Raw genomic sequence first — 13782 nt, 5'->3', positions numbered from 1 at the left:
GCCCGGTGCGTCGACGCACCAGGTTCGCGCCTCTTCCGCTTCCGGTGTCGGTCTAGGCTGCGGGAAGATGGCGGCGGCTCTGGCGGCCTCGGCCCTGCCGGTTACTTTCGGGCGGCTGGTGTCTGCATGCAGCCGCAGTGTCCTGAGAGCGTCGGGGCCCGGAGAGGGTGAGACCTTGGCCGCGGGGTGAAGAGAGGAAGTGGGGCGCCCTGCCGTCCCGCCACATGTGTGTCTGTGTCCGACCGATGTTAATCGCTTTTTTTGATGCGGTGATTACAGCGCGGACTTTAGAGTTGGGGAAACCTAGGTTCAGATCCTGGTTCCTTTAGTTAGTAGCTTAAATACTGATGAAAGCTCCCCAACTTCCATATAGGCTGTATTTAACCGGGGGAACAAACTGAGGCTCAGAGTGGTTAGGTAACTTGCTTACGGTCACACAGCAGGGAAGTGGGAGAGGACTGAATCAGACAGCTCGGTCCGGCTCCAAGGCCTGTGCTTTAACCATCACCCGCAGGCTGCGAGCCACTCTCTGAGCCTCACCGTCCTCATCTGGAAAATGGTGATGAATGTCCTTGCCTAATGGTAACGAATCCAGCAAAACTGACAGCTGTATTTTAGGCACTGGGTTGTCATGAGGCTCAAAAAGATTATGTTTGTCAGAAACACTATAAACTTCTGTCTGAAACGGTTGGAGTGTGTATCTGTGTGAGGGAATGTTTATGTATGTTTTAGAATTGGGTCTGAATTGATAATAAATAATCATTCCCTTTTTTAGGTGTGATGATGATGTTGTGGTTGTGTTTTCGTAAAGAATCTTTATCTTTCATAGAAATACACTGACAGTTGCTTTAATCACAGAGTTGGGCCAGAGGCACTGTGAAGGAATCAAGCTTGGCCAAGAGTTGATAACTGTTGAGTCTGGGGAGAGATACAGGAGGACTCGCTATTCTCCTTACTTTTGTATGCTTGTCATTTTCCATAATAAAACTTGGGTTTAAGCAGGCAGGGAAGTTTTTACAAAAGCAATGGGACTTACAGCATTCTACCAATATAAAACCACCTCTAGAATGCTGTGTTCCATTCCAGACACAGTGTTTTCAGAGAGAAGCACAGATGAAATGAACTGAGTAAAGAGAGGGTGACCGAAATGGTAAACAGGCAGGACCTTGAAGAGTGAGTGAAGGAAACAGGGCGGACACTGGCACGATCCTTAGGGATCTAAAGGATGATCCTGGGGCACCATTTGTTCCCGGGGGGGTCACTGCTAAGCTAAGACCAGAGGCAAGGGAAGCAGATCAGGTGCAGAAACTTTGTGAGCTTTCAACGGTGGGATGGCTCTCAAGAGAGGCCAATCACAAGTTCCCAATCATGGAGTATTCCACAGGGGCCTCATTTGATGGCTTAGCAGAGTAGATGTCATTCATTTATTCGTATATTCACCATTTATCGAGCACCTATCACAAGTCAAACACTGGTCCAGAATAGCGAATACATCAGTTATAAACATAAAACAATAATCCCTGCTTTTATGGAGCTAGCATTCTGACGCAGGGGGAAGGGTCATGCAGAGAGACAGGCAAATTTTTAAGAAGAAGCAAATTACATAGTATGTTCGAAGCTGTTAAGACTCATGGAGAAAAATAAAGCCCGAGTTGGGAAGAAAGAGTTCAATTTTAAATAGGATGGGTGGGGAAGGCCTCTCTACTGAGACGGTATTGGAGTGGAGACCCAAAGGAAATAGAGAATTAGCCTGGGGGCCACGTGGGGTGGGGGAGCGTCCAGGGCAAGAGCGGTCAGGCATAGGCCCTTGCACTTGGTGTCTTCCCGGAATAGCCAGGAGGCCAGAATGGCAGGTGTGCAGTGAACAAGGGGAAGCTCGTGAGGCATGGGCTCAGAGAGACAGATGGAACCGCACTGCCCACTGCCCTGTCGGCCTCTGTAAGGACTTCGGCTTTCTCTCTGAGTGAAATGGGGTGCTCTTGTAGAGTTTTGCAAAGTAGTGACACGATCTGACCTCAGTTTTAACAGGATCCCTCTAGCTGCTGTGCAGAGAAGGGTGGCTAGGGCGAGAGCAGGGTGTTAGTAATAATGCAGGCTTGGGTGATTGAAGTGGTCAGAGCCTGGATCTCTCAAAGAGAGGCAAGGGGACTTGCTGATAGGTTGGCTGAGGGGTGGGAGAGAGAAGGGTCATAAATGACTGAGATTTGGGGCCTGAGCAGCTAGAAAGATGGAGTCACCATTACGTGAGATGGGGAGGGGTGCGGGAGAAGCAGGCATGAGGGGCAGATCAGGAGCCTTTGTTAGGTTCTGAGACGCCTGTTAGACATGCAGGTGACGATGACGAAGAGACAGGTGTTTGTCGTGTCTGACAGGCTGCAGGTGTAAACTTGGGAGTCACCAGTGTATAAGTGACATTTAAATTCATACAATCACCAGAGGAACGGCTATAGGTAAAGAAGAGGTAAGATCCAATGTCTAAACCACAAGCGCACCAAGATGGCAGAGGGGAAGAGAAACCAGCCCAGGAGACCAAGAATTGGGAACAACCGCTAATGAGTGAGATTTAAAATATTGAATTTTTAAAAAAAAAAAAAAAAAAAAAAAAAAAGAGTGAATTTTATGGTTTATAAATTAGAGCTCAATTGAAAAAATAAAACCAACAGTAGTTATTGAGAAACCTGTCCTCTGCTTTTTGCACTTAAGCACCAGCCGTTTTATTTCTGAGTCCTTCTCAGTAGTCTGTGGGTACCTTTGTCTGTGCATTAGTTATCTACTGCTATGTCCCAGATTGCCCCCAAATCCAGCAGCCTAAGGTACCTAACATGTATTATCCATCGCTGACGGTCAGGGTCCAGCAGCAGCTTACCGGGTGCTTCTGGCTCCCAGTCTCTCATTAGATTCAAGTCAGGCTGTCAGCTGGGGCTGCAGAATCTGCTTTCCAGCTCCCTCCCTGGGCTGCTGGCAGGAGGCCCCTCCAGGGACTGCTCACAGCACAGCCGCCCTGCAGCAGAGATGAGAGAGGACACCCAGGACAGCAGCTGCCCTTCTATAACTTACTCTCGGAAGTGCTGTCCTGTCACTTCTGCCACGTGCTGTTGGTCACAGAAACCAGCGCCCTGTCGGGGGACAACACAGGGGTGAGAACACCAGGAGGTGGGCTCGTCGGGGCGTGCTGGAGGCCGCTCCCACACTGGGGTACCGAACAGGGCCTGAACTTAGTGGGCACTTGTGGTCAAGGAATGGGTTAGCAGGTAGGTGATTTGGTTTTAGGCCCTTTTCAATGGTGTGACAAACACATCCTGACGCTTATGGTAATAGCCAGTGACTGTAAGTGATGTTCTTTTAGTTTTGTTGGCCTAGGTTTTTCTGTAGACATGTCGTGATGCGGTGGTTTAAATCGCGTGCCAGTCGCAATAGCGGCACTGGCACTGAGCGTCGTAAAGGGCGGCTTGCGTTTCGTGTCAGTAACTACGCGTGTTTCTTTATTCCCTCAGCTTCCCTGTGGTCTGCTTCTCGAAGGTTCAGTTCGCAGAGCGCCTCATTTCCACAAGGGTAATATCAAAATGTGGGTTTTGGTGACTCTCTTCCTTTCCTTTCTAAAGTCAGAACTTCGAACATTTGGGTTTTCAAGAATATTGAGTTTTCTTTTAACTTTTTTGACAGTATTTTTCTCAGACCCTTGACATACAGACAGAACCTCAAGCACGCAAAGACAAAGGTGTTCTGGGCCTTGCACGGCTGTGTCTTTCTAGGCAAAAGCTTTTAACTCCTAATTGGGGATTTATTTCCAACTGGGAAGGTCGAATCACGGGATGGTTGTGTCAGAATCTCTAGGAGGACCTGACGTAATTTAAAAGAGCATGTTCAGTGTTAAAGAAAAAACATAAAATTAATATAAACTACAGAAGGTAAACTTGACAAAATCATAGGTAGGAATACACAGGGTCCCGTCCCTGCCCCGCCCTGTCAGCCCGGGTCCCTGAGCAGGGTCACACACTCTGAGCTTCGTTCCTCTTCGGCAAAATGGAAGCAATATTAGTCTCCATCTCAGTGGGTTTTCGTGAGAGTCGAGTGAATTTCTGCATTTAAAGAGCTTAGAAGGGAGCTTCCCTGCTGGCGCAGTGGTTAAGAATCCGCCTGCCAACGCAAGGGACACGGGTTCAATCCCTGGTCCGGGAAGATCCCACATGCCGCGGAGCAACTAAGCCCGTGCACCACAACTGCTGAGCCTGCGCTCTAGAGCCCGCGAGCCACAACTACTGAAGCCCACGTACCTAGAGCCCGTGCTCCGCAACAAGAGAAGCCACCGCGATGAGAAGCCCACACACCGCAACGAAGAGCAGCCCCCACTCGCCGCAACTAGAGAAAGCCTGCGTGCAGCAACGAAGACCCAATGCAGCCAAAAATAAAATAAATTTTTTAACAAAAAAGAGCTTAGAAGGACTTGTGGTTGCCATGGGTAAGGGATGGATTGGGAATTTGTGATTAACAGATACAAAGTATTATACATAGAATGGATAAACGACAGGGTCCTGCTGGAGAGCACAGGGAACTATATTCAATCTCCTGAGATAAACCATGACAGAAAAGAATATAAAAAAGAATGTATGTGTATAACTATCGCTATGCTGTACAGCAGAAATGAACATTGTAAATCAACTATACTTCAGTACAAAAATCAGAAAAACAAAAGAGAAGAGCGCCTGGCACGTAGCAAGCTCTCAGTGCAGCCGCCTGCGCCCCTGCCACGGAGATTCTCAGCAGGGGGGACGCAGGGCCTGGCGTTTCCCTAAAGGAGCAGTGGGCACCCTGGGTGAGGGTGGAGGCAGAAGCCCTAAAGGGTGCTTTCATGAACTCGGCTGACTTCTCCTGTGACCGCCGTGAGTGGCCACTGCTGCCCCCAGTCCCGTTCCAGGTTTGTCCCTCGGTCCTCGGCTGGCTGCTGCCGGGCCGCCCGGGGCTGCTCAGACACGATGCGTGACAGGAGTGCACAGCTTCATTTGGGGGCCAGTTGACTCCGGCAGAGAGGGCGTTCGCTCACTTCACAGTGAGTGAACAGTGAGCTGGAAGCGGCAGGGTCCCCAGTTTTCTGGGATCTTCTGGCTGGTCTAAGAGTTAAATTGACATGAGACAGGTTAACAGGAGAAAAACCAAAGTTTAATAACCTGTACACACAGGAGAGACCCAGGAGAAATGAGCCACTCGCGCAAATGGCAGAAGCCCTCACCTTAAGTAGCACCTTCAGCTAAAGACAAAAGACGATGTTGAGGGCAGGGGTTTGAGACTTCAGAGGGGACGAAGGCAATTCACGTGGAGGTGGAAAAGCAGATGTTTGGTGAATAAATGTTTGCTGGGCCTGCGGAGACAGTGGGACAGGAGCGGCCTCAGATCTCTGGGCCCCTGTGTTCCTCGCAGCCGTCTCTGGTGATGCTGTGTCCCAGGGCAGGCCCTCCATCTCGAGTGTTTCAGGAAGCTGCGCGCAGACCCAGGCCTGCCTGCCTCCTGCCAAAGTGTCTTCCTGCGTCTTTTGGGCCTTGATTGTTTTCCGCTTGAAGTAATCTGCACGCCTAAGAGACATTTTGGGGCGGGCAGGTTTTGCTCTCCTACAACTGCGGGGGCAGCTGTCCCGCCAGCCACACAAGCATCAGAGACGTGCCGGATCCCTGCCCTTCCTAGTGTGCTGAGCGCAGTCATTTCTCACACATCTTGAACCGTCTTTTCACGTGTGTGTGACCCACGTCTGTAAAATATTTTTACAGATACGTTCCTAAAACGTCACTGAGTTCACCACCTTGGCCAGAAGTTGTTGTGCCAGACCCCGTCGAGGAGGCCAGACACCACGCAGGTAAGAGAGGCAGAAGCTAGGGGGTGGCACCCCTGCTTCCACCACAGGGGGCCTCCTGGCCACAGAACAAGGACTTCACGTTTCCAGGTGCCCGAGACACGGCGCAGCGTGAAAGCTCAGGTTCGCTCAACACCAGAGCTCAAAGCGCTCATTCGTTGAGCCAGTCCTCCTAGGGCACCAAGGCACCAGCCGAGTTGCAGGCAGGTAATGCGGGTGGCGCGAGGGCCAGGGCCCAGCTCTGTCTCCCCGCTGTCGGTAGAAACGGGAGTTCAGGGAAGAAGACGTGCCGGCCCCAGCCCAGGTGTTCGAGAGGCCATCAGGGTGTCAGGAGGCATGTCACACAGGATGCGTGTCGCCAGGAGGGCAGTGAGGCCACCACGCCCAGCACCGCGCAGTTTCCAAAAGCTGGGAGTCCATAGTAACACGTGGAATCTTCCAGTTGTTAAATGCTATTTCGGATGCTGTGCTCGAAAAGTACAACTGCAGGCGAGGTTCCGCCCTCTTGGCCAGGCGCAGCCGAGGGCTTGACTCGGCTTCCAGGGCAGACGCTGAGCCCTGCGCCCAGCCCCAGGCGAGGCCGGGAGGGCCGGGCCTAAGACGAGGTGGTGACCGTGGGAGCGGGGACTGGGTGTGGGCGAACGCGAGCAGGTAGCATCCGGCGCCGTGAGGGTATAATTCTAGGTTTTCCTTGTTTGCAAGAAGCCCTCTCCTCTCACTTTGCCAGGCTGCTGGCTCGTTGTTAATAACGACTGGGAATGAAACCAGGTGAGGGTTTCTCCACCGCAGGGTCAGAGAAACCAAGCCAGGCGCGCCAAGCGCTCAGGCGGGAGGATGGCAGGGGGATGGGGGCTTCTGTGCCGTCGGGGCACGATCATCTGTAAGAGCCCCGTGTGCCCCGCGTGCCCCAGTGCCAGCTCCTGGGAGCGGCGGCTCACCCTGGCCTGCGGCGGGGCAGCAGTCACCCGGGTGAGGGTGTAGCTGTGACCCTGACCGCCCTTCTCCCCACAGAGGTCGTGGAGAAGGTGAACGAGCTGATCGCCCGGGGCCAGTACGGCAGGCTCTTCGCAGTGGTGCACTTTGCCAGCCACCAGTGGAAGGTGACCTCTGAAGACCTGATTTTAATTGAAAACAAGTTAGACGTTGCGTGTGGAGAGAGGATCCGGCTGGAGAAGGTGAGACTGTGAGTCAGCTCTGGGGACGTGGCAGGCCGGCCAGTGGGCACGGTGGGGTCAGGGGGGTGTGGGCAGAGCTGCTCCCCGAGGGCGGCCCGACTCGGTAAGGCCCCTCCTTACAGGGAGCCGACCAGCACGTTTCTCTAAGGGGACGCGTGTGTCTGTCTCACGTCAGACAGAGAAGGGTTTGTCTCACGTCTCCTTAGTGTATTCTTAGAGGAAAATATCTGATCACAGGTGCAGTGAATATCCCAGTTAGGGATGTAAAGAGTTCTCAGGCCTGGATTTATGAAGAGAAAATGTTCCGTTTCGGCTCGAACACTCCCCTGACGTTAGGCGTGACAGATGCCGCCGTGCTGAACAGCGAGCACGGTTTAGAGGCACCTCGCAGGGCGCTGGTCGTCTTCCAGCCCTCCTGAACTGCCGCGTGGTGTGTCCTACATGTTTAGCCAAGTGCCTCTGCCCTCCGCTTGTGTTCGGGGGCCTATTTGGGTTTTGCCTATTCTACTTCTGTTCATAAAACTGTAGATAAAATATGAGATTTCTGTACCGGATCATTTTTTTAGGACGTGGTTAACCGTTGGTGTGATGTGATATGACATATGGTTTTCTTCATAATTTAAAACTCCTTCCTTTGTGATTGTAGATTCTTTGCATATTTACACCCAGGGGAGCATTAAACTCTCCTTTCTCAGACGGTCTTCCCACAGCCTGTGATCCGAGCAGGACCACGGCTCAGGCTGAACCAGGGCGCTGTGTGGACGCCAGCAGCCAGCACAGCCCCTTCTCCTTGGTGACCCCCGTGGTTGTGTCATGAGCTCACGAACAAGAGTGCATTTACCTTTTACATCTAAAATAAGAGACTTCTGGAGTGTTTTTGTGAGGATCTCTAAAAAGACATTCTTTTGAAACATTTCACGTTCACAAAAACATAGGAAGCTCCACCTAATGCAGGTGGTTTTTCATAACGTAGGAAGCCCAGCAATAGAGAACGTGTCGGGCTGAGAGTGAGTCAAGCAAGATTTCATTATTTGTCGTCACCTAACACACAGAGCCCATTGATGTTATTATAAAATAGGCTTTGTCTTTAGACATTTAAGCTTCATGCAATCGAGTTTTTTTCTCATCAGGAGAATTTCAGACAGTCTCCCAATGTCTAATGAGAACCCCACTGCACTTGGGTCACAGAGCTGTCTTCATCTGAGGCCACACTTAGCGTCACAGTTTCCCTCCAGTGAGAGAGGCTGCCTGGCCGTCATTAAAAGAATACCTTGGACCTCAATCTTGGCAGTATCAGCAGGACTGTGAACTGCATAAAAGACACCACAGTCTGGTTTGCGCATTTTTTCCCCGTATGTATTATACTTCAATAAAAAGTTGTTGTATTTTAAAAGCCACCGTTGCCATAGGAGGTTACCTGCTCACCCGGATGACCGAGTTCCACGTGTCCGGGTCTGACAGCGCGGGCGTGTCCGCAGGCAGCCGGGCGCCCCTGCACACACAGCCACGCCGCCAGCTGGCGCCCCCTCTGTCCCAGGTTGAGGGAGTGGCTAGTTAGATAGCAGAGGAAGCCCACGTTTTGGTTTCGGGGAACCGACACCTTGCTTCCTTTCCAGTGTGCTCGGGCGACTGCCTGTTCTAGGGGCTTAGTGTTATTTGCTGGTAACACGCCTGTTTGATTCCAGGTCCTGCTGGTTGGGGCCGACGACTTCACGCTGCTCGGCAGACCCCTCCTCGGGTAACGTGCTCTCAGATGCCGGCGGGGAGGCTGGGCAGAGGGGCTCCCGTCAAACCCGCTGCAACCGCCAAGCTCACCACGCTTACGCTTCTCCCCGTGGGTGTGTAGTGTCCCACGTACAGAGCATCCAGGACAAATCGTTGACCTGTTACTCATTCACTGCATTTTGGCCCTTTAAGATTTGCTGTGGGACGACACTGTTCTTTGTTGTGCTTTTTGATAGTTTGCACAGCGCCTGCAGGGAGGGCGTATGACGTTGATAACCGGCAGAAAAGGAAGTTAAACTTTATTTAGATGTTCTCACGTAAAGCACTAATAAAACTGAAAAATAATCAGGACGGTACATTACTGTTCGTTTTCCTCTCTTCCAGAAAGGATCTTGTTCACGTAGAAGCCACAGTCATTGAAAAGACAGAATCGTGGCCAAAAATCAACATGAGATTCAAGAAAAGGAAAAACTACAAAAGGAAAAGAAGTAAGTTGGAGAAAGCGTGGCTGCTGCGTTCCCGTCCTCTGGGTGTTGCCCCGCGTCCTGTGCTGGGCCAGGTTGGACGGGGCCCTGCCCTCTGCCAGGCACTTTTGTGGGTGCAGCAGCCCAGAGGCCAGTGAGAGCTCTGCCCGCGTCCTGGCTCTGCTGGGGAGGGGCGGGTAGCAGTCGTTAACCACTCCGGGGGCTTGTGGAGGGCGCGGCCCTGGCAGCTGGGTTCTTGCCGGACAGCCCAGAAGCAGGTCACGTGTCCGCCACGGGGAGTGGACAAGCAACGGAGATTCCCTCAGTGGGATGTTGTCCAGTGCAGTGGATGGCCCGCCTCCACACGCAGGGACGCTCTTAGACTATGTGAGGCTGAGGCCGAGTCGTGAAGCCCAGAGGCGGGCGGAGCTCAGCCTCCCGCTGCTGGGCACTCACTCGTGCCCCGCACGCATTGCGCACACATAACAATGGCACGTTTTTAAAGGAAGAACGGTATGCGCAGAATCACGGGTGTGGCTGCCTCTGGAGGGGCGGGGAAGGAAGGAGTCACAAACGCAGAGGGATCGTGTGTCCTGTGTTCCGATTCCTGGGGGCGGCTCGTCAGACTTCATCTCACCGTAATGCTTCGGGCGTTCGTGCATGTTTGTTCCGTGAAGCAGAGGCAGGTGGGGACAGCATCGTCAGAAGCTGGTTAGAAGGGGTGGTGGCCGGAAGGGTGCGAGGTCAACTGAGCCAGGAGGCGGCGGTGGGGCTGGTTTGTTTGAAGGAGTGAAACAGGCTTTGGGGGAGGAGGGAGGCCCGTCTGGAGCCCGAAAGAAGGCAGTCCTGGGAGAGAAGGTCTGGAGAGGTTTCCCTGGGGAGGCGGCAGGCGGGGTGGCCCCTGGAGGGCCAGGGCATCCGGATGCTGGTGGGATGGAGCGGGCAGGGTGGGCTCGAGCACAGGGGCTGAGAGACCAGGGACACGAGGCCCCTCCGTCCTGTCCCCCGGCCGAAGGGGCGTCCAGGCGCATGTGGTGCCCCTGATTTAAAGGGCCAGCAGCAATGGGCGTCACCAAGGTGGGTCTGCTGGGAGGGGGGAGGGGATGGAGGCGGGAAGGGGTGAGGTCAGAGGTCGGAGAGGTGAAGAAGCAGCGCCCCTGTGTGGACTTGCCGCGGATTCTGGCAGGTGCAGCGCGTGGGGTGGACAGAACGTCAGCCGGGAAGGGAGGAAGCGGTGGCGGGAAGGGCTGGCACCTGAGGGGGGGACTTCACAGCAGGGGCCTCCCCCAGGGGCGCAGGCAGGGCCTGGTGAGCGGGAGTGGAGAGGCCACTGCATCCAGCGGCCTTGTGGTGACTTGTGGGAATTGGTGGCTCAGCATAGGGACAGGAGGGGAGCCTGTGCCCTGAGTGGGGGCAGGAGACCCCGCTCTCCCTGCCCGGCCTCACGGAGCAGGGCCGGGACGAGGGTTCACGGAGGGATCCCCCTCGGCCCTCACCTAGCCGTTGCTGCCCGCTTTCCACAGCCTGGGCTGTGTCTCCCCCATCTCCCTGACCCCACACGACCTTTTGTTCCCATCCAGAGCCCCCTGCCATTTCCCAGTAAACCCACAAGCGGGAACAGAACTGTCCCTGCAGGGGCCTCCACTGGAGGTCACAGCCCCTTGGGGCGGGACCCACAGGCTGCAGCATCTTGTCTCAGGAGGTGTACATTTGGCCCCCTGTATCCCCGTCTGCCACACTCGCAGAGTCAACCAGCCACAGATTGAACATTTGCAGGAGGGACTTCCCTGGCGGTCCAGTGGTTGACTCCGTGCTTCCAATGCAGGGGGTGCAGGTTTGATCCCTGGCCAGGGAACTAAGATCCCACATGCCACAACTAAGAGCCCGCGTGCCGCAGGGCCAAAAAAAAAACGAAAATTTGCAAGAAAAAAAAATTCCAGAGAGTTCCAAAAAGCAAAACTCGAATTTGCTTCACCAAGTACTTACATAGGATCTATATTATACGTTGTATTTATACCCGTTCATATGGCGTTTACAGTGTTTTAGGCCTCCCATGTGACCTAGAGATGGTTTAGAGTATACGGGAGGGTGTGTGTAGGTTACGTGCAGACACTAGACCATCTTATTAAGGGGCTTGAGCGTCCTTGGATGCCGGTGTCCCCGGGGGTCCTGGAACCCATCCCCTGCAGATAACGAGGGACGATGTATGTCTCACAATCCTCGGTTACAAACGGTGGAACGTACCAGAGACGGTAGCTTCAGCTTTACTAGAGTTGGGTCAGTAGGGAGCCTCTGCTGTACCCTCCGCCACCTCCAGTAGCCTCAGCGTAGCCAGAAGGGGTGCCCCCACCCATGCAGGGCAGGGGTCTCTGGGCACGTGGGGGAGGCCAGGCTGGGGGCCCGCAGCAAGGGAGCCCCTGGCCTCCAGGCCCCGGGGTGTTGCAGCCCCTGTGGGGTCTGACGGGGCTCACGGAGCGAGTGGTGAGGCGGGTGGTCAGTGATGACCAAAAACCACAGCCTGTGGGACATCACTGGGTGGCCAGTTCTGCCCGGCTGCGGGGCGGTGCTGGTGCAAGGCAGACCCTCGAGGAAAGAGCGGGCGGCGGCTAGGTCTCGCGGTAGCTGGTTGACGGCATCCGGATCTGTGTTCATGCCGGGCCCTGCTCTGTCTTGCAGTTATCGTGAGCCCTCAGACCGTCCTCCGGATAAACACCATCAGGATTGCTCCATGTCTGTGCTGATCATCCAGCTAATGTTTCTAGAAACATAAAAATAAATCCATTTTCCGAGGAGTCCAGGTTTCTGTGTTCTGGTGTAGGTAGTTCTGCCGTAAAAGGCTCGGTCCTGTCGTGGATTGTTTGAGGCTGAGCACCCTGACTGGGAACTTATCCTTAGTAAGGAATAGTATCCCTTGGCTGGAGAAACCAGGAATTCGGGAAGAATTACAGGCGTGGCCCTCCCAGGGCTGGAGCCTGGATGCTCGTGTAAGACACAGACTGATATTACTGGCTGCCCTCCACCGGGCACCGCAGGTGCGCGACGTGGGGGACACAGCTGGGGCCCAGGAGCTGACGCCAGGAGAGACACGATCTGGATTCCACTCCTGGGCAAGATGTACAAAGACGTGAGCAAATTCCCATCCCTCGGGTAATCCAACTACCTGTTTCTAGTAATTTGCTTTTCCAAGAAGCTGAGATGCAAACCAGGCATCTGGGTGCAGAGTCCCTGCCCTTGTCCTTCTGCTCCGCTGGGTCCAGCAGGGAAGGGGCGGCACTCTGTCCAAGGCCGGGGCGCGGCGCTGGGGCTGCAGAGCTGGGACAGCGCAGCACGTGCTGGGAACTGGATGTGAAGTGACAGAGCAGAGGGCCGGAGCAGTTTTGAACCTGATCCTGAAGGCAGCCTCCTGTCCCAGAAGGGCTGGGCGCTGCTGTCTGGGGCGGGTCAGGCCGGCAGCTGACCCCTGTGACAAGGGAGGGATCCCGAACCAGATTGGCCAGGGCTGGAGGGCAAATGGAAGGACGTGGAGGTGGGAGTCGAGTGTAGGGAGCGGGGGGCTCCCAGGAGGCCCAGGTGTCTGGTTCTGTGTCCTTCACCGAGGCCGGGCTTCCTCCAAGAGAAAAGTTAGGGCTTTCAAGGGACACGATAAAACCCTTTATCAAACTGTAGTTAATACTTTCTTCCAGACTCTCATGACGGGGGAGTGAGCGAGGCAGGTGGCACTGCACCAGGAGGCCTACCCCTCTCCTCCCTGCCTCCCTCAGGGATGCTGGGGGATGCTGACTGGCCAGGCCGTGGGGACTCTCCCCCTCCTGCAGTGCCCTCCATGTACAGCAGGGGGCAGCCGTCCTGCTGGATGCGGAGATTCTGCATTCCGGCCGCCGGTTACTGGCTGCAGTGCCCCTGGGGTGGGCGGCAGGGGTGGTGGGCCCACCTCGGAGCTTGGGTGCTCTCCCTCTGACACCGCCGCGTCAGGATCTGTGATAACTTTCCACACGCTGTAGCTCGTGCGGACTGCGCTGAGAGCCACGGCTCCGGATCCCGGGGCCTGGCTCTCTCCGGGTCCTCTCGGCCGGCCTAGGGCCCACTCCTGTGGTCCTTTTCACCTGTGCAGGTAAGATGGGAATCACCTTCCACATCCTTCATCTTATGCACATCCATATGCTTGAAATACAGAACAGGTTCTGAAGTCGTCTGCTGTAGTGAGACAGCACAGCTTACGTAGTTGGGGAGGGGGCGGGTGGCTCCGGACCCAGACTGACGTGGTGTGAACCCCACACCCACCCTCCAAGGAGTCCTTGGGCACGTTATCTGGTCCCTGGGCCTCAACTTCCTCATCCCTCAAATGGGGGCGATACTAGTACCCACCCGCTGGACCACCGTGAGGATTCTGGGCGACAGCAACTGCTCAGCCTGAGTCAGCATCTGTGATCCTAGAAAGAGGCAGAGCCACCGTGCACTGGGAAACTGGTGACGTGCCCATAAAGCATTGACCTCGGTGTGGAACTGGTGAAAGATTACTCCTTTTAAAAACTGGACTAGGCAACATTCACAATAGTCAGGAGGCAGAAATAGCTCG

At 54.5% G+C, this 13782-nt stretch overlaps 1 protein-coding gene across 1 annotated transcript; it reads left to right on the top strand.

The window, feature by feature from the left end:
- The first annotated feature begins 19 nt into the window (after positions 1–19).
- MRPL21 (mitochondrial ribosomal protein L21) lies at positions 20–11999 on the top strand. Its single transcript, XM_032639554.1, has 7 exons — positions 20–167; positions 3495–3552; positions 5760–5845; positions 6854–7017; positions 8703–8755; positions 9127–9230; positions 11883–11999. The coding sequence occupies exons 1-7, from the start codon at positions 68–70 to the stop codon at positions 11945–11947; spliced, it is 630 nt and encodes a 209-aa protein (XP_032495445.1). The 5' UTR covers positions 20–67; the 3' UTR covers positions 11948–11999.
- The last annotated feature ends 1783 nt before the right edge of the window (positions 12000–13782 follow it).

This window comes from Phocoena sinus, chromosome 8, assembly GCF_008692025.1.
Source record: "Phocoena sinus isolate mPhoSin1 chromosome 8, mPhoSin1.pri, whole genome shotgun sequence".
Taxonomy (NCBI): domain Eukaryota; kingdom Metazoa; phylum Chordata; class Mammalia; order Artiodactyla; family Phocoenidae; genus Phocoena; species Phocoena sinus.
This window is presented reverse-complemented; position numbering and strand designations above follow the sequence as displayed.